This window comes from Mustelus asterias, chromosome 1 (assembly GCF_964213995.1).
Source record: "Mustelus asterias chromosome 1, sMusAst1.hap1.1, whole genome shotgun sequence".
Taxonomy (NCBI): domain Eukaryota; kingdom Metazoa; phylum Chordata; class Chondrichthyes; order Carcharhiniformes; family Triakidae; genus Mustelus; species Mustelus asterias.
In genome coordinates this window covers 61,808,736-61,835,985 of record NC_135801.1, presented here as the reverse complement: position 1 = coordinate 61,835,985, position 27,250 = coordinate 61,808,736, and the positions used below count along the sequence as shown (strand labels likewise).

General features: G+C 39.9%; 2 protein-coding genes across 2 annotated transcripts in view; both read left to right on the top strand.

The window, feature by feature from the left end:
* The window catches only part of sh3tc1 (SH3 domain and tetratricopeptide repeats 1), a 62,642-nt gene extending 36,650 nt beyond the window's left edge, over positions 1-25,992 (top strand). Inside the window, exons 11-18 of the mRNA XM_078211993.1 lie at positions 3,357-3,398; positions 6,283-7,977; positions 10,561-10,741; positions 14,473-14,623; positions 17,210-17,332; positions 17,422-17,572; positions 22,252-22,448; positions 24,951-25,992. Coding sequence (XP_078068119.1) covers positions 3,357-3,398; positions 6,283-7,977; positions 10,561-10,741; positions 14,473-14,623; positions 17,210-17,332; positions 17,422-17,572; positions 22,252-22,448; positions 24,951-25,208 — 2,798 coding nt within the window. The 3' untranslated portion in view covers positions 25,209-25,992. The remainder of the gene's footprint in view (positions 1-3,356; positions 3,399-6,282; positions 7,978-10,560; positions 10,742-14,472; positions 14,624-17,209; positions 17,333-17,421; positions 17,573-22,251; positions 22,449-24,950) is intronic.
* lyar (Ly1 antibody reactive homolog (mouse)) overlaps positions 1-27,250 on the top strand; it is a 355,306-nt gene that overhangs the window by 180,235 nt on the left and 147,821 nt on the right. The gene's annotated exons all lie outside the window — the stretch shown is intronic.

The window sequence follows — 27,250 nt, the reverse complement described above, 5'->3', positions numbered from 1 at the left end:
TAGCACTGTTTCTGTGGTACTGCACGTGGAAAGAGACATCTTTATTCCTACTCTTTGTTTCCTGTCAGCCAACTAGTTTTCTATCAATTTCAATACATTACCTCCAATCCCATGTGCGTTAATTTTACACATTAATCTCTTAGGTGGGACTTTGTTGAAAGCCTTCTGAAAGTCTAAAAATATCACACCCATTACATCCTTGATGAATTCCAGTAGATTTGTCTAGCGTGATTTCCCTTTCGTAAATCCATATTGATTCTGTCCAATTCTGCCACTATTTTCCAAGTGCTCTGCTATTAAATCTTTTATAATGGACCCTAGCAATTTCCCCACTACCGAGATCAGGCTGACTGGTCTGTCATTCCCTGTTTTCTCTCAACCACCCTTTTTGAATAATGGGGTTACATGAGAGACCCTCAAATCCGTAGGAACTGTTCGAGACTATAGAATCTTGGAAGATGACCACCAATGCATCCACTATTTCTAGGTCACTTCCGTAAGTACTCTTGGATGCAGATTATCAAGCCCTGAGGATTTATCAACTTTCAATCCCATCGATTTTCCCCAACACCATTTCCCTACTAATACTAATACTCCTTCAGTTCCTCCCTCTCACTAAACCTTGTGTTCCCCAACATTTTTGGTACATGGTGACAGAACCAAAGTATATATTTAGTTGTTCAGCCATTTCTTTGTCCCTCATTATAAACTCCCCTGTTTCTGACTGTAAGGGGCCTACATTTGGCTTCATAAAACTATTTCTCTTCACATACCTATAGAAGCTTTAACAATCAGTTTTTATGTTCTCTGCAAGTTCAGTCTCTTCTATTTTCTCCTTCTGAATCTTTTATCCTCCTTTGCTGAACTCTAAACTGCTCCTGCTCTCAGTTCTCAAGCCTGCTGGGTTTTTTTGGCCAATTTGTATGCCTCTATGGATCTAATGCTATCTCTAATTTCCCTTGTAAGCCATGATTTGGCCACATTTCCCATTTTTTTATTTTATGCCAGGCAGAAATGTACAGTTGCTGCACTTCATTCGTGCACTCGTTGAATGTTTGCCATTGCCTATCCACCATCATCACTTTTAGATTCAGGACCTTAGTCTCAAAATCAATACATCACACTCCATCTTGATGAAGAATTCTATCATGGTTATGGTTGCTCATCCCCAAGGGGCCTCGCACAACTAGATTACCAATTATTCCTTTCTCAATACACAATACCCAATCTAGGATGGCCTGTTCTCTGGTTGGTTCCTCAACGATTGCTCCAGAAAACCACCCTGTACACACTCCAGAATTCTTCCTCTACAGTATTGTTACTAATTTGATTTGCCCAATTTATATGCAGATTAAAGTCACCCAATATTACAGATTTTCCTTTATCGCATGTGTTTCTAATTTCTTGTTTAATGCCATTCATAACATCACCACTACAGTTTGGGGGTGGAGATACAACCCCACTAACATTATTTGCCTCTAGGTGTTTCTCAGTTCTATCCATACAGATTTCACTTCATCCGAGCCAATGTACTTCTTCACTATTGCATTAATTTTCCCTTTAACCAGCAATACAATTCCACTGCCTTTTCCTTTTTGTCTGTCCTTAAATACTCAATTCCCCTGGATGTTCAGTTCCCATCCCTGGTCACCCTGCAGCCATGTCTCCATAATCCCAACTATATCATACCCGTTTACATCTATTTGTATGATCTACTTTATTGCAAGTGCTCAGTACATTAAGGTACAAAGCGGTAAGGCTTGTCTCTATAACATTCCTTGTCCGTTTCCAATTATTTTTCACTGAGCCTTTTTGACTCTGGCCCTTGGTTTCTCTGCCTATCACTTTTCTTATTCCCCTTTCTGTCTTTTGTTCTTATCCTTGTTTCTCCCCCCTCTGACTTCTTGCATAGGTTAAGGACCTGCCCACCTTACCTAGACTAATCCATGTGTAAAGTTTTTAGTTTATTTATTAGTGTCACAAGTAAGCTTATATTAACACTGCAATGAAGTTACTGTGAAAATCTCCTAGTCACCACACTCCAGTGCCCATTCAGTACACTGAGGGAGAATTTAGCATGGCCAATGCACCTAACCAGTTCGTCTTTTGGTCTGTGGGAGGAAACTGGAGCACCCGGAGGAAACCCATGCAGACACATGAAGAACATGCAGACTCCAAACAGACAGTGACCCAACTGGGAATTGAACCACTGTGCCAGAGATTGATTCTTAATGTGCTAAAGGCTACTAGGGATAGATACTATTGCCAACATCTGGAGGGTGTGTTAAGTTATGAAGATGGATTACACAAACCAGGGTTTTACTCCCTGGAATTTAGGACAGACAGGGTTGATAGAGAGAAACTATTTCTCCTGTTTGGGAGTCTAAAAATAGGAAGGGTCAGAGTCTAAAATTTCAGAGAAATTTGGATACACTTCTGCATACAAAGGATGGTAGAAGTTTGGAACTCTCTTAACACAAATGGTGGTTGATGCTAGATCAAATATAAATTTTAAATCCATGGTAAGAGTTTTTTTAAAAAATTAACCAAAGGCAAAGGGGTGTATATGGAGTTAGGTCATAGGTTGCCCATTGAATGACAGAACAGGTGCGAGGGGCTAAATTACCTATCCCATTCCTATATTCCTAAAAGTAAATTTTAAAAAGTACTGCATCATGTTCAATATGTTTCAAACTACTTCACAGCCAATAGATTATTTTTAAAGCTTGGTTACTGTTGCTAGTAGGAAAGTGTGTTTTATTATTTTTAACTTGTGTTGATATTGTGTCTTTTCTGACCACTGGACACCTCAAAATGCTTTAGAATAAAGAATTATCTTTGAAATGTAATCACTATTGAAATGCAGCTGCCAATTTGCTCATAATGTGGAGATGCTGGCGTTGGACTGGGGTGAACACAGTAAGAGTTTTAACAACACCAGGTTAAAGTCCAACAGGTTTATTTCGTAGCAAATGCCATTAGCTTTCGGAGCGCTGCTCCTTCCTCAAGTCCAGGAGGCAAGCTGTGGGGGATTTTGTGTCTCTGTGCCCTGTTTGAGAGCAGATATCCACTCCATCTGAGGAAAGAGCAGCGCTCCGAAAGCTAATGGCATTTGCTACCAAATAAACCTGTTGGACTTTAACCTGGTGTTGTTAAAACTCTTACTGAATTTGCTCATACCCAGCTCCTGCAAGCAGCAATGGAATAATGAGCAGATGAACTATTTTTTATAATGTGGATTGATGAATAAATATTGTATAGGACACCATATGAGGGAGGATTTCATGTTGATTGTAGAGGATAACAGACTAAACAACATTGTGTTTTCTTCATCATTGTGGTATTTTTATATCCAGATAAATTGGAACCATTGGATCCACAATTTGAGGATGAAAAAGGTAATCCAATGTAAATTGAACATTAATTTGCATTATAAGAGATATCATTTCATATGGGATCACAGGCCTTTGATTTTCTTGCATCCATGAATTTACAGAACCATTTTAGTGGGGAGGGTGGTGGGGTGGTAAATGGAACTAAATCAGTATATTTGCAAATTATTTCAATGTTTTCTTAAACTGGATTAGCCCTATTTGTTTTTAGTGTTATACAATTGTGGAGTTCTCTGCGTAGCTGGTCACAGGTACATGTAACTTTTCTGTGTGTATTTTAGAAATAAAGTAAACTATGATGATGTCATTTGGGAGTATTGCTGAAAAAGACTTGTTACCAAACCTTTTCATCTTGTACTCATGATAATTCGCAGGAATATCAAATGTAAAGGGAACAACAATTTATACTTCATGAGAAGAGTGTAGATTGGTTGGCAAATGGACGCTAGTAGAGATGTTGCCATGGAGAATGCACCAGTTAATTAATGACTGACAGTTAACTGCCTAGCTTAGTTTAAATTTAAACCAGGCAGGTTGGCTAAGGCATTGCCTTGGCAAATGAACCAGAGAATGGCTGTCGCCTGATTTGTTTAGTTGAAATGGGCACAATGTATAAATATTCTTTCTGCCCGCAAAGAATAGCACCTTTTTCAAATATATGTAGCTTCTAGCGCGCACAATTGTACAACACTGCAAGCCTAATGTTATAAATTGGAAAACAACGTGATTCTTAGCACACTCAAGATTGTTTAACAAATGTCTTTCAATCACGGAATCACATCTAATGTTTGACGCTGTTTTGAATTTTGCAAGCAGGAGCTGGTTGGGCAGGGTTAGTACCTTGCCTGTTGTGAACAGCCGAAGAGACATGTTGTTTGATACAATCTGCCAGTATTTGGGATGTACAGTCTACATACCTAGCATCACTGCAGCACTGAAGTTCATATACCACATTACTCCTTTGTGTGATAGGCAGAATGTCCTTTTTGGCATAGTCATAGAGGTTTATAGCATGGAAATAGGCCCTTCAGCCCAACATGTCCATGCCGCCCTTTTTTTAAACCCCTAAGCTAGTCACAAATGCCCGCATTTGGCCCATATCCCTCTATACCCATCTTACCCATGTAACTGTCTAAATGCATTTTAAAAGACAAAATTGTACCTGCCACTACTACTACTTCTGGCAGCTTGTTCCAGACACTCACCACCCTCTGTGTGAAAGAAATTGCCCCTCTGGACACTTTTGTATCTCTCCCCTCTCACCTTAAACCTATGCCCTCTAGTTTTCGACTCCTCTACCTTTGGGAAAATATACTGATTAGATCTAGCTGATCTATGCCCCTCATTATTTTATAGACCTCTATAAGATTACCCATCAGCCTTCTACGCTCTAGAGAAAAAAGTCCCAGTCTATCCAGGCTCTCCTTATGACTCGATCCATCAAGTCCCGGTAGCATTCTCGTAAATCTCTTCTGCACTCTTTCTAGTTTAATAATATCCTTTCTATAATAGGGTGACCAGAACTGTACACAGTATTCCAAGTGTGGCCTTACCAATGTCTTGTACAACTTCAACAAGACGTCCCAACTCCGGTATTCAATGTTCTTACCAATGAAACCAAGCATGCTGAATGCCGCCTTCACCACTGTCCACCTGTGACTCCACCTTCAAGGAGCTCTGAACCTGTACCCCTCGATCTCTTTGCTCTGTAACTCTCCCCAACGCCCTACCATTAACTGAATAAGTCCTGCCCTGGTTCAATCTACCAAAATGCATCACCTCGCATTTGTCTAAATTAAACTCCATCTGCCATTCATCGACCCACTGGCCCAATCGATCAAGATCCCGTTGCAATCCAAGATAACTACTTCATTGTCCACTATGCCACCAGTCTTGTTGTCATCTGCAAACTTACTAACCATGCCTCCTATATTCTCATCCAAATCATTAATATAAATGACAAATAACAGTGGACCCAGCACTGATCCCTGAGGCACAACGCTGGTCACAGGCCTCCAGTTTGAAAAACAACCCTCTACAACCGCCCTCTGGCTTCTATCATTTAAGCCAATTTTGTATCCACTTAGCTACCTCACCCTGGATCCTGTGAGATTTAACCTTGTGCAATAACCTACCATGCGGTACTTTGTCAAAGGCCTTACTAAAGTCCATGATGACAACATCAACTGCACTACCTTCTTGGCACACAACTCAATTAAATTTGAGACATGATTTTCCACTCACTAAGCCATGCTGACTCTCCTTGCGTCTCTAAATGCCTGTAGGTCCTGTCTCTCAAAATACCTTCCAACAACTTACCCACCACAGATGTGAGGCTCACTGACCTTTAGTTCCCAGGCTTTTCCCTGCAGCCCTTTTTAAACAAAGGCGCAACATTTGCCATCCTCCAATCTTCAGGCACCTCACCTGTGACTATCAAAGATTCAAATATCTCTGCTAGGGGACCCTAGCAGCTTGACAGCAGCATTCTGTTAGTGGCGAACACTGAGTGTTACTACTGCAAAGTGAAACAGCCTAGCTTCACCTGTTGCTCAAATTGTTGAGATACCTTGTCCTTCACGGCAGATTGGGCACTTTTCAGGACCAAAAGTGTCAACCTTGGGCCTATTCATGAGTTTGCACAATATGCAGCAAGCAATGATCTGATCTGAGAAGCCATTATCTCGCAGGATGACTTTGATGCAGCCTATTTCAGTTCTTGACGATGTCATTTTTCAGCAATGCTCAAACTGTTAAGTAATAAGATATTCTGATTCTACAACCACAGTGTAATAAAGTGTTTTAAGCTTGCTTATGGTATAAGCTAGAATCAATTAATTGCTAGATTTTACTTTAATGCTGTAGGTAAATAACAATGTCTTCCTTGCAGGAAAACAACAAACTTCAAGTACTCAAGAAATGGAATTGTTGAAAGCCAAGCTGAATAAGACTATAAATGATGTAAAAGAGAAAAATCATATCCCTTCAGGCAATCGGAGGGAAATCATTGAAAGGAATTCTGTAAGTCGTGACCAGGAGGATGGCCTTATCCCTGAGGAGCCCAGGTTCTCTATAGGCCACATAAGAAATCTGGACAATTGTGAAATATTTCATCCTTTATTAGTCATGCTCGATAATGAGGAATACAGCAAGGACTTCAAAAACTTGTACGACTCCTGTTATTCCTTTCTAAAATCCACCTTGTATGGCTATAATGAAGAGGAAGAAGTGGTTCATTATCTCGAGGTGGCAAGAGAGGCAGCAAGAAAGAGACAGATGCAATGGGCTCAAACAAGAATCTGTTTTCTTCTGGGCAGAATGTGTGCCAAGAGACTCAAGTACTCTCAGGCCAGAGTTTATTTCGAAGAGGCTCTCTGTGTAATGAAAGGACAATTCAGAGATCTATTTCTCTTAATCGCTCTGTACACCAATCTTGTTGCTATATACTTGAAGCAGAAAAACAAAGAGAAGTGCTCTGCCATTTTTGAGAAGATTGCAGCCTTACTCTTGGGTATCCCAAACTACATCAGTACCACTGAAATGGAAGCTGAAGTTCTGAAATACATTTTAGGGAGGGCAGTGCTGTCAGAAAATAAGCATACTGAAGCAAGGGCATGCTTTCTTCTAGCTAAACTTCACATCAGTCTTAAACAGTATGACGATGCATTGCCTTTCATTGAAAGACTACAGTTTTTGAGAAATACCATGATGTTAGAAAGTAGGAGCTCTTTAGACTTTCATTTTACATTGGGATCACTGTATTATAAAAAATGTCTGCAAAACCTTGCTATAAGCTGTGTAAATCACTCATGCATACAGCCTACTAGAACTTTAATGGATTGTTTGAAAAGTGCTAACTTTGTCATGAAAGGGGCCTCAAAGCTTTGTGGAATGGGTAGAGTCACTCCGACAATTCCAACACAAGTAACACCCTACCTTAAATGGGCACTTTCGTTAGCAAATATTCTTGAACGAGACAGCATCAGCCGAGCCCTTTGCCTCAGCTTGTCAGAGATTTACAAATTGCATGGAATGTATGGAAAAGCAGTTCATTACATGAAAATGGCCATTAACACAGAAGCCCCCACGAGTACTGAGGAGATGGTTGATGCACTCATTTCTCTTGCTTGGTTGCACATTCTGAATAACCAACCTGCTGGAGCTGTTATCTTTTTAAATGCAATACTGGAATCGCCTTCTGTTCAGAGTTGTCCTGTACAACAGGGGATTGTTTACAATATGGCTGCTATCTCCTTCAGAAGAATGAGGAATGTCAAGGAAGCTGCTAAGAACTATCATAGAGCGTTATCAATCTCTGTGGATTCAGGACTGAAACTTAACCAAGCAATTGTAAATGCTAATTTTGGTTTACTCTGCCTTTGTTTAAAGGCCCATAGTCTTTCAGAACGATTTCTTTTAAAGTCCATTCGTATCTTCTCTGAACTGCAAGATGTTGCCTCTGATAGTTTTATTCAGGTTCTAATTATGCTGGCCAAGTACTACATTGAACAAGAATTAAAAGAAAATGGGGTGATTTGTTATGAATGGGCACTTCTAATTGCACTGAAAGCAAATCTTATTGAAAGTAAGTACTTGCCTTTTTATAGACCAAAGTAACTTGTTACCAGATGTTTTATAAGGTCATAATAAGATATATTCATATCATTTAAATTGGCAATACTGCAGACTCATTAAGGTTGAGTGTAGATCAGAGAATTTGTATTCATTGCTGACCCCATCCCAAATCATAGATTCCTACAGTGCAGAAAGAGGCCATTCGGCCCATTGAGTCTGCACCAACCACAATCCCACCCAGGCCCTATCCACATATCCCTACATATTTACCCACTAATCCCTCTAACCTATGCATCCTGGGACACTAAGGGGCAATTTAGAATGGCCAATCAACCTAGCCCGCACATCTTTGGACTGTGGGAGGAAACCGGAGCACCCGGAGGAAATCCACGCAGACACGGGGAGAATGTGCAAACTCCACACAGACAGTGACCCGAGCCGGGATTCGAACCCAGGTCCCTGGAGCTGTGAAGCAGCAGTGCTAACCACTGTGCTACCGTGCTGCCCAAATCAACTAAATGTCTCCATGCAACCCTCCACTTTATTCTGGTTAGTACCAATTGCCCGTCTTTTTGTTTAAAAAAAAAAGGTAAAATCACTATTGTCTCAGATGACTATAGACTGGTGGTGATTTTAACCTGAAGATCACCACATCTTCAGTGAGGGTCAAGGTTGAGAAAGTGGTGCTTCATGAATAACCTCAGCTGGTACAGGAATTGAACCCGTGCTGTTGGCGTTGCTCTGCATCATAACCAGCCATCCAGCCAATTGAGCTAACCAGCTGCCCTTTTTTATAACGGAGAGCATAACGTGAAGTATCAATTTGACTGTTTTCAGCAGAAATAATTAATATTTTAATAGCTGTGGGAGCTTTGAAAAATATGTCCTCATTTTTAAGTTGCCTAATTCAGCATCTCTCCACTTTAGCATTGTGGATATAATGAGGCTGGTATGTGCATTTTGCGTTGGGATTTGCGATTTAGCATTGCTTTCCACTGAGGCCTACTTAATGTTGCGTGACCCAATGGCTTCCATTTTGGAATGGGTTCTCCTTGCCAACTCTCTCCTGTTCCTTAACCGTCCTGCTTGCTGCTTCCCTCCCACTCGCTGCAGCCCTCCCCGACCGTCCTGCTCGTCGCTTCCTTTCCCACACCCTTCTTAGAGAGTGCAGGAAAATCTCTGATAAAAACAGCAAGTAAGCATTGGCTGCTCATTTTACATCTGGCTGGCATGACACTTAGTCTGTTAAATAGAAGGCTTGTCTTTTGTTCAGTTTTGGCTGCTAACTATAGCAGTAATATCTGGCAATTAGCAGCTCAGTGGGAAACACGAATCCCAAATTATTACATCTTAAAGCATTACACACCATTCACTGTGCTAATACAAGCTGACACCTAGACCTCACTTTTCATTAATAGTCTTAACTCAACTTTTTTTCTGCTAGTTTTTCAACATGCGTTGGAATGAAGGACACAAAATAGTGCAAACAATCTGTTGTAGCTTTTTGCTGGCCTTATTCCCCTGTTTATGTATATCTAACCTACTCGGATAAAAATAGCCTGAACTAATGAGCTTGTTCACCATGTCATACTTGGATTAATTGGCACATTTCATGGCAAAGTATTCAAGGACTTGTGTACAAAACCTAAATAAAAATAGCTTTTATTAACAGGGGGTTGGAGTTTAAGAGCCGTGGGGTTATGCTGCAACTGTACAGGACCTTGGTGAGACCACATTTGGAATATTGTGTGCAGTTCTGGTCACCTCACTATAAGAAGGATGTGGAAGCGCTGGAAAGAGTGCAGAGGAGATTTACCAGGATGCTGCCTGGTTTAGAGGGTAGGTCTTATGAGGAAAGGTTGAGGGAGCTAGGGCTGTTCTCTCTGGAGCGGAGGAGGCTGAGGGGAGACTTAATAGAGGTTTATAAAATGATGAAGGGGATAGATAGAGTGAACGTTCAAAGACTATTTCCTCGGGTGGATGGAGCTATTACAAGGGGGCATAACTATAGGGTTCATGGTGGGAGATATAGGAAGGATATCGGAGGTAGGTTCTTTACGCAGAGAGTGGTTGGGGTGTGGAATGGACTGCCTGCAGTGATAGTGGAGTCAGACACTTTAGGAACATTTAAGCGGTTATTGGATAGGCACATGGAGCACACCAGGATGATAGGGAGTGGATAGCTTGATCTTGGTTTCAGATAAAGCTCAGCACAACATCGTGGGCCGAAGGGCCTGTTCTGTGCTGTACTGTTCTATGTTCTAAATGGAATATAGGAAAAAGTGTACTTCATTCTCAGTAAAATAAATTAACATTACTCAATCAACTCTCCAATCTATTGTTTGGTACTTTTGGAACATGTTGCCAAATCAAGAGAATTTGCCCCAGGCTGTTAGTTCTTACAACTAAATTGGTTAATGCCTTCAGGCCTATTGCTGTCCTACTGCATGTATGGGACCTGTTATAATATATGGAATGCCAATTTTGTTAGAATTATTACAAGCAGGACATGCACTGAATCATAATCAGTAAGGTAGTTGTCTGTCTCCAGCATCTGATCTATACTTTATACTTTTTCTCTTTTTGAATCTAGGCCAAGTACTAGCCACTCAGTTGCTATGCCAGTTTTACAATTCTGTCCTCCCTAATGAAGCCCAGTGCATCATCTACAATGAGTTTCTGCTTTACCTCACTCGTAAACTGGCTGACAAGGAACTGGAGGGGCATGTTTTACAAAACACCAGTCAACTATACCTCACCCTGGGAACTGAAAGGTAAAGGGATTGAATTCGGGGATGCTCAGAAATGTGAAGTTTTCCAGCTGATTGTTTTTCATTTTGACTGATTCCACAACTTAGTGTCTAGTGAATGGTGGAATATTTTCTTTTGTATTTAATGTGTTATTCTGTTTGTATCCTTCACACTTCACAAGTCTATGTAGGGGTGTTTTGCCTGCATTAAAAAAATTGTAGGAGGAGTTTGATGCAAGTTTATGTTCGTACCTGTGGTGAATGGTCAAAAGATTTTTTTCTACAGGGTAAATTTTGCAGAAAGAAAGCTCTATTTATGAGGCAGTTCAGCAGCTGCCTTCAACCCACAGCAACGGACCCTCTTTCTGGGCTATTGCAATATATCTATACCTCTAACCTGCACTGCTTACACAAACCTGTTTTAGGCATGTAAGTGAGTCCATGGCTGGGAAGCTTTCTGGGTCAGATATGTATCCTCTTGGTGTCTAAATTAGCCATGTTTGACCTGTTAAGCAAACTGACCTGAGATGGGTCAATTGTAACTAATGTTTTGTATTGTTGTTCTCGCCTTGGCTACTCTTGGTTCCCTAATTCACTTATAATTTAGAAAATGCACTGAAAGGCAATTTCATATTATTGGTTTCGGAGGCCTGAGGACTACCAAATGCTTGATGTGTCCTGTGTCCACAGGCCTCTGAAATTAATAAAAATAATGCCACTGAAGGTCCTTCCCATAACTTAGGGTGCCAGCTTGGCTCAGCAACTGTACTTGTTTTGATAAGATTGTAGTTTCAGGTCTTGCACCAAGTTACCTGCAGTACTGAGAGATTGTGGCAGGATTGAAGGTCTTCCTTTGTCAATGAAATTTAAATTAGGGCCTTGTCTGTCTGCCCAGATGGCTGTGAAAGATATGGCAATGTTTCAAAGAAGAGAAGGTGTTCCTCTTGGTGTCGTGGCCAGTATTTGTACCTTAACACCATCAAAATAGATTTATTGTTCACTCATCTTGTTCCTATCATGTGGTACCTGGCTCTGTGAAAACCACGTCTCATTTTTGGAACATTTATCTCTGGTGCTTGCAAGACCTGTAGTTTCTCCCTGAGCTGCTGCAGTCTATGACGGTGTTTCCACAACACTTATGTAGGGAAGTCCAGGATTTAAATTCAGTGTAGATTGAGAAACAATAACGTGCTCAAGTTAGGATGATGCTCGACTTAGAAGGGAACTTGGAGGTGATAGTGTTCTCATGTGCCTATTTCCCTTAACCATCTCGGTGGTTCAGTTGTGTGCTGCATGCAAAATAATAATAATCACACTTCAAATGTAATTAATTGACTCCAAAAACATATTAATATCCCAAGGACATAAAATGTCATCTATAAATGCAAATTTGTTTTTCCTTTCCATTGTGTCTGAAGCACCAAAGAAGCATGCAAATGGCACACCAATCACTCCCAACTGGTTTTGAAATAGAAACCTATGAAAAAGTTTTAAATTGATACTTACAGGCTCATTTTTTCCCCCTCTCCATCCAATCCCCCTATGCTCCCAAATTTTTATTTGTCTAACAACTACCTGGGGAACAGTTCACAGTAAGGTCAGCAAGACCATCGTCGTTCAGCAGGTCCTGAAACTGTAGATAGGAGTGAACTCCATTATAAAAATCATTAAATTTAGCAAAATATCAATTTTGATCTGTATTTTAAATTTATATTTTTAGATTCTGTAAATTGAGTATCGTCCTGGTAATGAAAACATGAAAATGGAAATAATCTAAAGACAGGTCTTGAAGATTTCAAGTGATGGGGCTGTTTGTTTCAACGTTATTATTTATTTATTGTAACTTTAAAAGAAGCTATTGAAACCATGTCAGGAATTTACAGTAAAAAGTATCTGATTATTTGTCCTGATTATTAACAATTTTCTTATTTTATTTGAACTGTAAAACTGCCAGTGGGCGAAGATCCGTGGGGGCTGCAAATACATTTTATCATGTTGGCTCTGGGGATTGGCATAACCTGCTACAGTTTTGCGGGATTCTTGATGTTCATGGAAATTCGAGCCCAGAAAGAAAAAATCTTCAGAACTTTGGAGGTGACTGGTATTGTTCAAACCAGTCTTGTACATTTTAAAATGGAACTCCAGTCTGTACCAGTCATTTCCAAGTTTTACCAGATTTTCCTTCTGGGAGAACACTGGTGGGCTATAAAGTCACCTCAAAGGTGATTGAATTGGGTGTACATCTAAAAAGAACGGAGTCATTTTAATAAATTAATATATTTTATGGTAATTGAATGGGAACAATTTCAATTGATTTGAGAGCAGGATCATGAGTTTTATGGAGTTAGGTGTTCACCAATTGATGAGGCAGTGACGCAGTAGTATTGTCACTTGACGAGTAATCCAAAGATACAGGGACTGGGGTTAGAATCCCACCATGGCTGATGAAGAAACTCAGAATCAATAAAAATCTGGAATTAAAATCTAATGATTACCATGAAACCATTGTTGACCGTCGGAAAAACCCATCTGGTTCACTAATGTCCCGAGGAAGGAAATCTGCCATCCTTAGCTGGTCTGGCCTACATGTGACTCCAGAGCTACAGCAATGTGGTTTACTCTTAAATGTTCTCTGACATGGCCTAGCAAACCATTTAGTTCAAGGGGCAATTGGGGATGGGCAATAAATACTGGTCCAGCCAGTCATGCTCACATCCCGTGAATAAATTTTAAAAAATCAAATACAGATCAACAGTCTGCAATGTTGTTTTTCTGTACGTAGATTATAATAGGGAGAATAAATAAAAGTTTTGCAATGGAGTTTTATTTATGTTTGGAACATCTCTTGTTTCCTTTGCTGGGTGCAGTTAGATGGGTAAAAGTGATTCTTTTTCTCTTTTGTTCAGCACATATGCCTATTGCAAGGTACCAAAACAAACTGGGTTTTTCAAACAAAGTAAAGAAAATTTTCCTCTTCCCCAAAAAGATTAGAATTCAGTTTTGCCATCTTCTCACACAAGCATTGTACAGTATTTTACTGCCTCTCAATGGAGATGAGTTTGAGTATTTGCATAAGTTGGAAAAAAAGGATACTGCAATGCGGGAAATCTGAAATACTCAACAGGTCAAGCAGCGTTTGTGGGGAGAGAAACAGACCTGAGTTTTTTAATACTGAGGGCACAATCTTACCGGCCAGTCACACCACACTCCTGCTGCAGTGAGGTTGGAGAATTTGGTGCCTAGCCAAATTGTCATTCACTGCAGTGGGATGGGAAAATACTGCCGGGGTGAACGGTCGCAACATTTCGGCCAGAGTATTTATGTTCCTTGTTGCTACTTGGCTTGATACATTTTATACTCATGTAAAAGTCGATTCCCATTTTTTTTGCAAAAGTAATTTGATTGATGTGTGCATGTGTGTTGTCTTCATCAATAAATATTACCTCTGGTAGGAGGCTATTATAAGTGCGCAAGGTCCACAGCCAGAATCTAAGATCGCCAAGTGAATTTGCACATGAATGTTGTTATAAATTTTGAGGAAATTTCATAGATGATTTTGTAACCATTGGTGTTCAGCTGTGTGTAGTTTTTTACTGTGGATAAGTCCAATTAGGAACTGGCTTAAGATCGAATTCAAATGTGTTAATGTATGCCCAGGGCCACCAGGAAAGTGCAGGGACTCGGTGTTGAAAGGGCAATGTGATAATTGTTGTGCCGCCCAGTCTTGTAACAAAGTTTACCTTTTTTAAATTAAGGGCATTCAGGTCAGCACTGGAGTATACCAAACGGAGCCTTGGAATCTTTATAGATCTAGAGAAGAAGGAGAAGGAAGCATATGCTTGGCTGCAGGCTGGGAAGATACATTACGTACTAGGAGAGGATGAATTGGTGGACCTGTACATGCAGGTAAAATAGTATTTAAGAACTAAAACAAGCAGACATGATGATCTAATGGTCTCTGGGATTTGTGCATAACTGAAGTTATTAACTTTTAATAGATGTGTTCACAATTGTCATTTTATCATGTTATTGACCAAGTATTGGGGCACTACCTTCCTAACTGCAATTCATCACAAGACTGCAGAACTTGCATGCAAACTCCTAATTTCTCCAGGAAAAATGAATTATGATTCTAGGAAATTATGATTTTACAATTGTAAAGAGGATTTGCACCTAGAACTTGTACCATTCCATACTTCCTTAGAATTTTAGCTGGTTCCCAATTGTCCCTCACTGAAATTCAAAGTTATACTCTGGATGTAACCGAAATGAATGACAACCCTAGGTAACCCTTGTAACATTAAAACAATTTAATAAATGTTTCACAATTAAAGTATTAATGTAAAAAATTATAATTGATATAAAAAGAAAAGATAACTTCATTGAAAGGCGGCAGTCCAAGGTCATCGAGGCCAATATGGTAAGAACAGTTGCTCTTTTAAAGCAATGGAAAGACAAATTTGTTTTGCAGTGGTGTATCTAGAAAAAAATGTTCAGTCAAAACAAAATCTGTGAATAAGATGCACAAGAAAAATTCTTGGAAAGGTCAAAGTCTACAACTAATATCACTGATTATATGATCAATAATCAGAGTACAATCTCATCTAGTTTAATCACATCTGGCACAATCACATCATTAATTTGTAATCGGTGATTACAAAGTATGATTCAATAAAGGTTCACTTAAAAATCAATAGAAATAAAATTAAAATGTCTACAGATAAGCCTAACTACAGGAAGATCGATCTAGTGTTATAGACAGAGGGAAAATTAATGGTCACTTGGAAATATATGGATTAATAAATGACAGCCAACATTAATTTTTAAAGGCAACTTGTACTTGACTAATACTGAATTCTTGATGAGGTAACAGAGAGGGTTGGTGAAGTTGGTGCAGTTGATGGTATTGTATCTGACTTTCAAAAGTGGTTTAATAAAGTTGCACATACTAGACTTGTTTGCAAAATTGAATCCCATAGAATAAAGGGACAACAGATATGAAATTGGTGAAAGGATAGAATGTAACATAAATGTCAATGTTAGGGCCATTTCTCTTTTTGATTATATATAAATGACCTGGACTTGGGTATATAGAGCATAATTTCCAAATTTATAGATGATACAAAACTTGGAAATGTAGTTAACACTGAGGAAGTTAGTAAAAGACTTCAGGAGGACACAGATAGACTGGTGAAAGGGCCAGATACAGGGCAGATGATATTTAACACAAGTGTGAAATTATATTTAGTTTTGGTCGGAAGAGGAGAAGCAGTAGGAGATGCATGGTAAAATATTAAAGGGGTGCAGGAATAAAAAGACCTGGGAGAATATACACAAAGTGGCAGGACGAGTTGAGAAGGTTGTTTTCTCTTTTTTAAAAAAAAAACATACAGGATCCTTGACTTTATAAACAGAGACATAGAGTACAAAAGCAAGAGGTTAGGCTAAACCTTTATAAATCACTGGTTAGGTCTCAGCTGGAGTATTACGTTCAATGCAAGGCACCTTACTTTAGGAAGCATTTCAGGTTCTTGGGGAGGGTGCAGTGGAGATTTGCTAGAATGGTACCAGGATGAGGGACTCTAGTTATATGGAAAGACTAGAGAAATTGGGTCTGTTCACCGTGGCCCAAAGAAGATTAAGAGGATTAAAATCATCATCTTTAGTAGAAAAATGAGAAGAGTCGGGGTAAGTAAAGATACGTTTTTAAGGTAAAAGAACGAGAGAGGCACCATGAGCAGAATTGTTTTATGCAATTAAGTTTTATGCACTGCTTGAAAAGCTAACAGAAGCAGATTCAATGCTCACTTTCAAAAGGGAATTAGATAAATACTTGAAGGGGAAACAATTGCAGGATCTTGGGGCAAGGGAATGGGGCTAATTAAATATCTCTTTCCAAAAACCAGACAAGCACAGTGAAGTAAATGTCCTCTTTCTGGACTTTATCATTGTTCTATCAGATGTACACCTTGAATAGTGCACTGCAAGTTTTTGCTAATCAATTCTAAGTCAAGAAGATATTGAATAAGTTGAGTTTGCTTATTTGTTTTAGAAGCAACCCGGAAGATAGAATAACCTTCTTTAATGGGTTAATGAGTCAATGCAGCAACAAGTGTGTTATGGTACAATGCAGATGAGATGGGTTCTTGTTTTTCTTCATGTCAGTGCTGAGTTAGCTTCTTAGCGTAGTATCGTTCTCAGCTTCCCAGGATAGAGAGGGAAAAAATCAGCCAAGGTTTCTGCCCTTCACCACTAGTCAGTGATTTTGTTTGAAAAGGCAGCTATTTAGATGTCTGATAAGGTTAAGATAGTCCTTGGCTGCAATGAATACGCTTTGATCACATTTGGCTAATGTTGACTGCCATCAGCAGCTGTGGTCATACAATGAGCAAATATCAGTAGCTTCAGGAGAAAACTTGGGAACGTGGGTGGATTCCAAAAAGATTTGCAGGTGCTGATTTATATAAACATTTTGTAATACAAACATTTAAGGTTGCTCAAGATGCTGCTGTGCGCACAGAAAAATTGGAGTTTGCAATGGAAGTTTTTGAAGCTGTGGGGGATGTGTTCTTTAATGGATCCCGAGACCGAGAGAAAGCCACTTCCTTCTTTAGGGTAAGTACCTTTAATAGCACTCGGCCATCACATCTCATTAAACCTCAGTTCGGCACGCAAGTTTTCAATTTTCATGTATGTGTTAACAGGACCGAGCACTTCCCCTCGCTGTCAAAGTTGAAAATATGAAGGTGGAACTCAGACTCTGTAACAAGTTGACAGAACTATTGCTGCATGCGAAGGTATATGCAGAAGCAGTAGAATATGCCCAAACTGCTCTGACACTCAGTGTGACCCTTGGTAAGTAGAGCCTTTTTGCTTTTATTTCATTTCTATAATATATTTCCATGGTAGAATTGGTAATTGAGCAGAATGTAAGTTAACGGTCCAATTTTATTTTGGGTTTTGAATGTTCTCTCTTGCGTTTGTGAATTTCCTTACAAACTCGGGGCTTGGTTTTCATTTTTGGGCCAAGTCTCATTACATACATTTGGCTAAGAGCCAAATAATAAAACACCTGATACCCAGAGGAAACATTGTTCGATAGCTCAGGTTCTCCAATCTCTGCTTCAATTTCAATGTTTGCATAGCTCAATTGGTTTCAAGTGCTGGTGTTTTATGGTTTCTGAAACTTCAAAGGGTCTGAATGATGGCCACTTTTTTATTAGCTTTTGGTCCAAACTTTTTTGTTCATAGAAGAAATTTTATCAATGGAGTGCATTTTTTGAAAGCGTTTTTCACACTTCCCACTTCATCGTTTCTGGAATGTACAGTGGGTCAATAGACATGGAAGTGAAAGAGCCTGGAATGGGGGCCTGATGGGTGGGTTATGGCATGTATGGGGCATGGGAGTATTTGGAGGGGGAAGGGGTGTGAGGGCTGGAGGGCATTTTGTGTTCTTTTTCCCACTGGGACCAAGTCACCTGGCACCAAGGTGAACCTTTTTAAAACAGCCTGCCTCTGCACCAGACGGCTTCTGTCCCTGCATCCAACTTCCTCCTGGTTGGCTAGCCCTTGCTAATTTCTTTCTCTGAAGTTCAAGCTTTGTTATTTATTTTTCTTCTTTACTTTTAGCTTCTGCTTTTCTCTATCTTTCTATCTCAAGCTGTTTCACCTACAAGTCAATTCTAGCTAACCTGAACTGTTATACTTGTGTCAGGCATTTCTTCTTCTAATTCCAAGTGCCAAGCTATTACAGGGTTAATATGAGGCACATGTGAATTAACAGGCAAATTGTGATTGAATGCACCACACTGCACAATAAGTGGCAGATGTGACCAGGTCAGATTCCACAGATTTCTCAGTGATCATCACACTGATCATCAGTGATATTGCAAATCAACCAATCTTGTTGAAACTCTATCTCTCTCAGGAGGGATTCCAGTCTTCGCCTTCAAAGTCTCAAAAGTCACTCCAACTCAGCTGGCCTCAATAAATTGCACACATCTCAGGGTTTCAGTCTGGTCTTCCGAGTCCCCCTTCCCCTGGATTCCAGAGTATGCACTAGAACACAATTCACGAACTTCAGCTGTGCCGAACAGAATACTGCTGCTCCAAAGGGATACCTTCACTACAATGGTCTGCAACATGCAATCGCTAAACTTCTGCTGCATCTTCTGGGCTTCTTCTGAGCCCTCTTTGGTCAGGTTTTCTCCTGAACCCTCACTAATTAAAGTCTGCCAACTGTAAAAGCCTTTTTTTGCTTGGAGCCTCTTTCTTTGCCCCTCTTCCTCTTTAACTGGGGCCTTTCTCTGTCCCCTGCCTTGGGCTCTTCCCTGATTTATGGTGCCCTGCTTCTGGGTCACATGACACGGTTTCACTATGTTTCCATATGTCTCCAGGAAGGAGGCACAGCTGAGGGCTTGCCAATAGAGAGGTTGTATACTGACTGGGAGAAATTTATATATTTGGCTCTTGCATTGCTGCTAGCTTGTGATGTAGGCTGAAAATGAGAAGCAAACAAGCACACAAAAAGCTGGAAGCAAAGTAAATCTCTCCAACTACACACTAGCCATCACGTGGACCTGTTGGACATACTCAAACCTGTTGAACAAATATAGAAACTCACTGTAATCAAATTCGGAATTCTGAGGGGTGGGAGCTGAATCACTGATTTATATTATTCTGAGTGATACAAAACATGTCTCAATCTTAATGAAATATCATCAATTATTAGTTGTGCAGTTTTGTAGTGCTTTGTTCATAATTTTATAGAAAAAAACAAGGTTATTCAGTAATGGAATTTTTAAATATAGGGTAGTCCAATATGTAACGAGCATTTATAATGGAGATGTTGCAGTACTATCGCTATAATAAATGCATATAAACACAAGAGAATATTGAGAAATCAGCACCCTGTCAAAATTATGTTATTCCATTATTGATCATTTGGATTATTTATTGTACCCATGAAGAGTGGTGAAAATCTGGAACACACTCTTGCAAAATGCTATGATAATGGTGTAATTGAAAGCGGCAATGGGCCTAAGAGAATGAATGGACTATTCCAGTTTCTACCCAAATGTGTAATTTAAAATTAGACTTGCGCTTCCGTGGAATCTGCCTCAAGATTAGGCAGAAGTAGAATATTTCTGCAGTTATCATTTTCGGTTATCAAAAGTGACTTCAATAGAAGAATTCAAGGCCATACTAAAATAAAAGCAAAATACTGCAAATATTGGAAATCTGAAATTAAAACAGAAAATGCTAGAAAAACTCAGCATCTATGAAGAAAGAAACTGAGATAATGTTTCACATCTTCAGATCGGAGGTCATATGGACCCAAAGCATTAATTCTGTTTCTTTCTCCACAGATATGCTGCCAGGTCTGTTGAGTCTTTTCAGCATTTTCTATTTTTATTCAAGCCCAACATTGTTTTGTGACAATAACAGAAAAGTGCTAGTAATACTCAGTCCATGAGGCAGCATTGTGGAGAAAGGAATCAGTAATATTTCAGCCTGATAACCTTTCATCAGAGCTGTCTAGCGGAGGTGTGAATGGTAGAATGATGAACAGCTGCAATCCAAGAAAAAGATGAATGAAAACCAGATGGGGGCAGAGATCAGTCTGAAATTGTTGAACTCCAGTGTTGTCCGGAGGCTGTAAAATGCCTAATTGAAAGATGGGGTACCATTGCTCGCGTTTACATCGAGCTTCATTGGAACATTGTAGGAGGCTGAGGTCAGAATGAATGCAAGATGGAGAATTAAACTGACAGGTAACTGGAAGCTCGGGGTCATGCTTACTGACAGAACAGAGCTGTTCCTCAAAGTGGTCACCTAATTTGCATTGGTCTGACCCATGTAGAACAAACTGAGCAGTGAATACTAAATTGAAAGAAGTAAATATAAATCACTGTTACATCTTCACAGAGTATTTAGAACATTGGATGGATGATCAGGAGAAAATAAAAACACGGTGACAGGGTGTTGGAGTTGATTGACCAGTATATCATTGGAGGGAATGGTCCTTCCACTGCGTTTGGTGATGCAATCACACTGGACGTGACAGCAATGGCAGAGAATGATCTGTTGAGTCAAGAAAGTGGTGTGGTAGAAGTTGAGGACAATGAAAGTCCTATCATGGTCCTGGAAGGTTGTATCCTCAAGAGATGTGACAGAGGTAGAAAAAAGAATGGAATGGAGTCCTTTCAGGAAGTGCGGGGGTGTGCGGAAGTGTACTTGAGGCCATTGTGGAAGTAGGTAGGCTTATACTGAATATCCATTGATAGAGATAGAGAATGGTAGGGAAGAGCTGGGAACAGACCATGGGAAGGTGAGAGAGAGGTGGAATTGGAAGCAAAGCTGATTAATTTTCCAATTCAAGGCAAGAACAGGAAAAGGAAATGGCAATGATACAGTCATCAATGTACCAGAGAAGAGGTGGGGAAGGGAATCTGAGTAGCACTGAAACAAAGAATGTTCCATATATCCTGTAAAAACATGGGCATAGCTACAACCTCTGCCATGTAAACATGGGAGGATTTTTTCCCAACATTTTTTGGACCAATTTCAGACTTGGCAAACTGGGAAATTTTAATTTTTTGTGGGGTGTAGGCACCGAATCTCAGCATCAAGCACAGCTAGGTCCCTTATACCATAGTGAGTAAAGCTGTCTGTATTTTGTTGTAACAATATGCAGTAACCCCAATCTCAGACTGTATCAATAGAACATTTTCCAATTTTCATTTTTTATGAACTAAACATTTTTCAGAAAATGCACTTTTCTCTTTTACAAACTCAGATGTATTTGAGCCAGGTGTGCTTCATTTGACAGATGTAGTAAAAACTGTTTGGTATCCACAGCAACTAATTTTGAAGGAAAAGTAAGGTTTTCATGACATTTTCAGGAAGTTCTACTTATAAGTAGAAAACTGCAATAAAGTTATTCATCCGAGCACCTGAGCTTTGGTAATTAATTGTAGATGTTAAATATGACTAACTTTAGATTGTAAATGATTGACTCGTTTAAAAAGAGTTATGGCAAGAATTTTTGTCTGACTTTAATAATGATTGGACAATGTAAAGTTTTATTGTCTTCTATATCATGCATTTATATGTACTGTGTTTGTGTGTACTACTGGAGTTAGTGGAGGTCGGTTTGGGAAGAACTGGTGTAGTGTTGCTGCTCTAATGTATCACCTGTTGTACTTGTAAAGGCAGAAGATAGTTTCAGATCTTTTGGATAAATTAAGAAACATTGGAACTCAATTTGAAACTCTGTTCAGCCAACAGCACAAAGTATCAGTGTAGTTCACCTTGAGTTATGGCAGCAATGTGCGGCAAGGGCCACAGATCCTTGGCCCCATTGTAATATAGAAGCAGGAATATATACCAGTACTTGACACTCTCAACATATTGTTCTTCAACATCAATTTAACATTTCAAAGAGGAGAACGCTCTATTACTTTCAATATTAGTAATACTTTGCTATTATTGTTCTCTGAAACACTCATTACATATATCTCTTTATTCAATAGGAGACGCACTCAATGAGCGAGTTGCTTATCATCGACTAGCAATAATACATCAGTTCCTTGGTCAGTGTGAACTGGCTGAACACTTTTATCTGAAGGCACTTTCCCTTTGTTCCTGTCCACTGGAGTTTGATGAGGAGACAATTTATTATGTCAGAGTTTACATACAACTGGGAGAAATGACATTCTATGATCTTAAGGTGAGAAACATAATAGTTCTGTGGAGTGATGGTTGTAGTGATATGATCCAAGTAGAATATTGAGATGTGCAGTTGTGCCAGTGAGAGGCTGGTTAGCTCAGTTGATTAGGTAGCTAACATATGACTTAGAATTTTAGGGGAGGAAATCTGCCATCCTTACCTAGTTTAACCTACATGTGACTTCTACATGTTGGCCTTGTCAGCGATGCCCACATCCTGTGAAAAAATAATGCCAACAGTGTGGGTTCGATTCCCGTTCCAGCTGAATTCTACTTGGGACCTTTTCTCATGTGTGGAAGGCAATGGCAAACAGCCAAGAAAAATGATTCAGGATGAAGCATCATCAGACAATGAGCCAAGGACCTGCCTTTGGGCTGAGCACAATTCATACATGAAAGATGAGTCAATTTAGTGACATAATACTCATAAAGCTACACAGACAATTTTGGGATGCAGAAGGCAATGCAGTTAAAACTTCATTGAAAATTTCAGCTGAAGATTAGGCAAGAGATTAGGGAAACTCCTGTGGATGTCACTGACGTAAAGCTCCAGCAAGATAATATATAGTAGATAAATATGTAAGTCAAGAAGAGGTCAGTTACTTTAGCCCTGAAATAGAGGGCAGAATCTTCCCCCTCAGTACGCTGCCCCCTATTTGCATGCTATTAACTTTGATTTCATATTGTTATGTGCTGTGCCACATGATAAGGTTTGAGTTCCTAAAGCAAGATGCTGTAATGAGTCAACAAGGAGGGAAGAAAGTAGCTCATATCTCATACTAATTGTATGAAGTTTAATGGTCCCACATGTCAGATCTATCTAAGAAATGAATAAAAGTGGAATGCCGTTCAAATTGGAACGTAAGTCTAACCATGAAAGGAAAATCTTTATAACCTATTAAATTTCAGGGACGTCATCCACAATGGGAGGAATAATGATCAATTTTTCATGAATACATGAATCATTTGCCCCAATGTGCAAAACATTAAGAAATAGAATTTCTACTCTGGTTCCCTGATCTCACACCATAACTTTGACGGTAAATTGTTGAAAACTCCAGAGTAATGGTGCAACAGTCCATTAATGCTCATTTCTCTAGCAGTTCAACTGAAGATTAGGCAATTAATAATTTGGTGGGTGTGGGGGTGGTGTTGGTTTCCACCATTACCACGATGGAATGGAGCATGATACAGCCAGCAATGTCGGCTCCACAAAGATCAGGGCACCATCTTTAAAGGGGGGCTTGAACAGGATTAAAAATAAAATCCCTTCAAACTACCCCCCCCCCCGAACCTCATTTTCATAGAGAAATCATAGAATTCCCACAGTGCAGAAGGAGGCCGTTTGGCCCATCGAGTCTGCACCGACCACAATCCTACCCAGACCCTATTCCAAGTAGCCCCAAATATTTACCCTGCTAATCCCCCTGACACAAGGGTCAATTTAGTATGGCCAATCAATCTAACCCACACATTTTTGGACTGTGGGAGGAAACTGGAGCACTCGGAGAAAACCCACGCAGACACGGAGAATGTACAAACTCCACACAGACAGTGACCCAAGGCCGGAATTGAACCCAGGTCCCTGGCGCTGTGAGGCCATGATGTGGAGATGCCGGCGTTGGACTGGGGTAAGCACAGTAAGAAGTCTCTCAACACCAGGTTAAAGTCCAACAGGTTTATTTGGTAGCACAGGCCTACACGACACGACAATGCAGAATCGCTGAGCAGAGACTGATAGCCAAGTTCCGCACACATGAGGACGGCCTCAACCGGGATCTTGGGTTCATGTCACACTATCTGTAACCCCCACAACTTGCCTGGGCTTGCAAAATCTCATTAACTGTCCCAGCTGGAGACAATACACATCACTTTAACCTGTGCTTAACCCTCTCTCCACTCACTTTGTCTGTACCTTTAAGACTTGATTACCTGTAAAGACTCGCATTCCAACCATTATCTTGTAAATTGAGTTTGTGTCTTTATATGCCCTGTTTGTGAACACGACTCCCACTCACCTGATGAAGGAAGGGGCAGTGCTCCGAAAGTTTGTGGCTTGTGCTACCAAATAAACCTGTTGTACTTTAACTTGGTGCTGTGAGGCAGCAATGCTAACCACTATGTTACAGGCAAGGAGTGGGGGAAATCAGGAAACAAGATCTTGCCAGCGAGCTAGTTTCCCAACTCTCACACGATTTTGGGCCTGCATCACCGTTTACGTTGATGGCTAACACAGTCTCAAAAAAGATGAGGGCTGAAGAACAGTGAAGAATAATGCAGATTTCGAAGAGGGGGGGACTCTTCCAGAAAATATCTCTTCACATAAAGGTCTGGTTGCTGTATTAATTTCCAAAGCACTGGTAGAGCCCTAATGCTAAATGAATACATTCCAAAGGGAGCCATTTCAGATACTTTACTCAGTGTAGCTAACTATTTCTCATCCTTATTCATACATTGTAATACATGATGGAAGTTGGTTGATGGCTTTTTTTTCACATTGCAGGATCCACATGATGCAGCAGGCTATTACCACTTAGCTCTTGCTGCAGCCACAGATCTAGGCAGTAAGAAGTCTCAGCTGAAAATCTGTACCCGGCTTGCCACAATCTACCACAACTTCCTTGTGGATCGGGAAATGTCGCTCTACTTCTATCAGAAAGCAAGAAAATTTGCCAGTGAACTCAATATTCGAAGATTAAATCTATCACCAGCCCAGTGTTATAAAACTGTAGCACAGGCACCTTCAAAATCCGTCTTTTAAACAGGAAGTGGCTATACTGTTACTTCAAAATTTAAAGGGGCAGGAGCACAGATCGATCATTCTGTTCAGGTGCAAAATATAAGCTGCTGACTTTGAAGCCCTCTTTCTGGATTCACTGCCTCCTCCTCGTTGCATTATCTGACTGAGATTGTGATTCCCTCCTGACAGAAATGAGAATCAGTGCCAAAGCTGTGAAACATGTTTCTTTTCTTTAAAATAAGGTTCATTATGTTGGTTTCTGTTTTCTTTAAAAAAAAGTTTGCAGGTAACTATTTGTAATTGTACAATTTTAAGATAGAACATTGCAAAACAAAAATGAAGGAACAAGTTTGTAATTCAGATGCACCAGCAGTTAAGAGATTGAAGTGCAATGGGAATGTCAGTATTAAGCAGTGAGATTGTTGCCGTTTGAACTGAGCTGTATCATTCCTTATCACAAAGTTTCATTATGGTTTCCTGATTGTTCTTCTCTCCTTTCCATTTTTTCCATAATTTTATTGGCATTACCACTTGACAGAATTCATATTTGCTATGCACTGAAATTATCTGTGGCCACATTTATCAAAGTACACCCATTCGTGAATAATGCAGCAAATAAATTTCATTTGTCAAATCAAATACCACTAATTATGGAGACATTGCTGTTTACAGATATTACAAGTTGGTCCCAAACAGTTTGAGGACAATTGTATTGCTTGTTTAGCTGAAATCTAAAGGAGAGATAAAATCTTTGCTTGCTGCTGTACTGAAATGTGAAAAAATATATCACTATTCATTTGTCTTCAAATTGTAGATTTTATGTTTGATTTGATTTATTATTGTCACATGTACTAACATAGTGAAAAGTATTGTTTCTTGCACGCTGTACAGACAAAGCATACCTTTCATAGAGAAGGAAATGAGAGCGTGCAGAATGTAGTGTTACAGTCATAGCTAGGGTGTAGAGAAAGTCAACTCAATGTAAGGTAAGTTCATTCAAAGGTCTGACAGCAACAGGGAAGAAGCTGTTCTTGAGTCAGTTGGTATGTGACCTCAGACTTTTGTACCTTTTTCCCGACGGAAGAAGGTGGAAGAGAGAATGTCCGGGGTGCGATGGATCCTTAATTATACTGGCTGCTTTGCCGAGGCAGCGGGAAGTGTAGACAGAGCCAATGGATGGGAGACTGGTTTGCGTGATGGATTGGGCTACATTTACGACCTTTTGTAGTTCCTTGTGGTCTTGGGCAGAGCAGGAGCCATACCAAGCTGTGATACAACCAGAAAGAATGCTTTCTGGTGCATCTGTAAAAGTTTGAGAGTGGTAGCTGACATGCTAAATTTCCTTAGTCTTCTGAGAAAGTAGAGGTGTTGGTGGGCTTTCTTAACTATAGTGTCGGCATGGGGGGGATCAGGACAGGTTGTTGGTGATCTGGACACCTAAAAACTTGAAGCACTCGACCCTTTCTACTTCATCCCCGTTGATGTAGACAGAGGCATGTCCCCCTTTATGCTTCCTGAAGTTGATGACAATCTCCTTCATTTGTTGACATTGAGGGAGAGATTATTGTTGCCGCACCAGTTCATCAGATTCTCTATCTCATTCCTGTATTCTGTCTCATCATTGTTTGAGATCCTTCTGTGTTGTTCTTTAAAGTTTTAAATTATTTTCTTTCAACTTCAAAACAGAAGTTAGATGCAGGTCAAATCCACATTCTTTAGCCACGTTTTTCAGCACTCCTTTTATTAGTGCTGAAAATACCTATTGTTTTGTATAACAGCTAATCCAGGAGTCTGGGTTCATTCCTGTAACTCAGTTACTCTAGTGTTTGACCTTTTGCTGAGCAATGTTTTTCCTTTAACCAATTTCATCAAGTTTAGAAGGTTAATGGGTGATCTTCTCGGGTGGGGATATCCAGATCAAAAGAGTACTATCCCAGAATTGGAGCTTGGCCATTGAGGAGAGAAACGAAGAGGCAAATTTTCACACAGGATGGAGAAAATCTGGAAGGATCAAACACCCACGCCCAACCATAAGTGCATTGGAGCTGGGCCAATTGAAATTT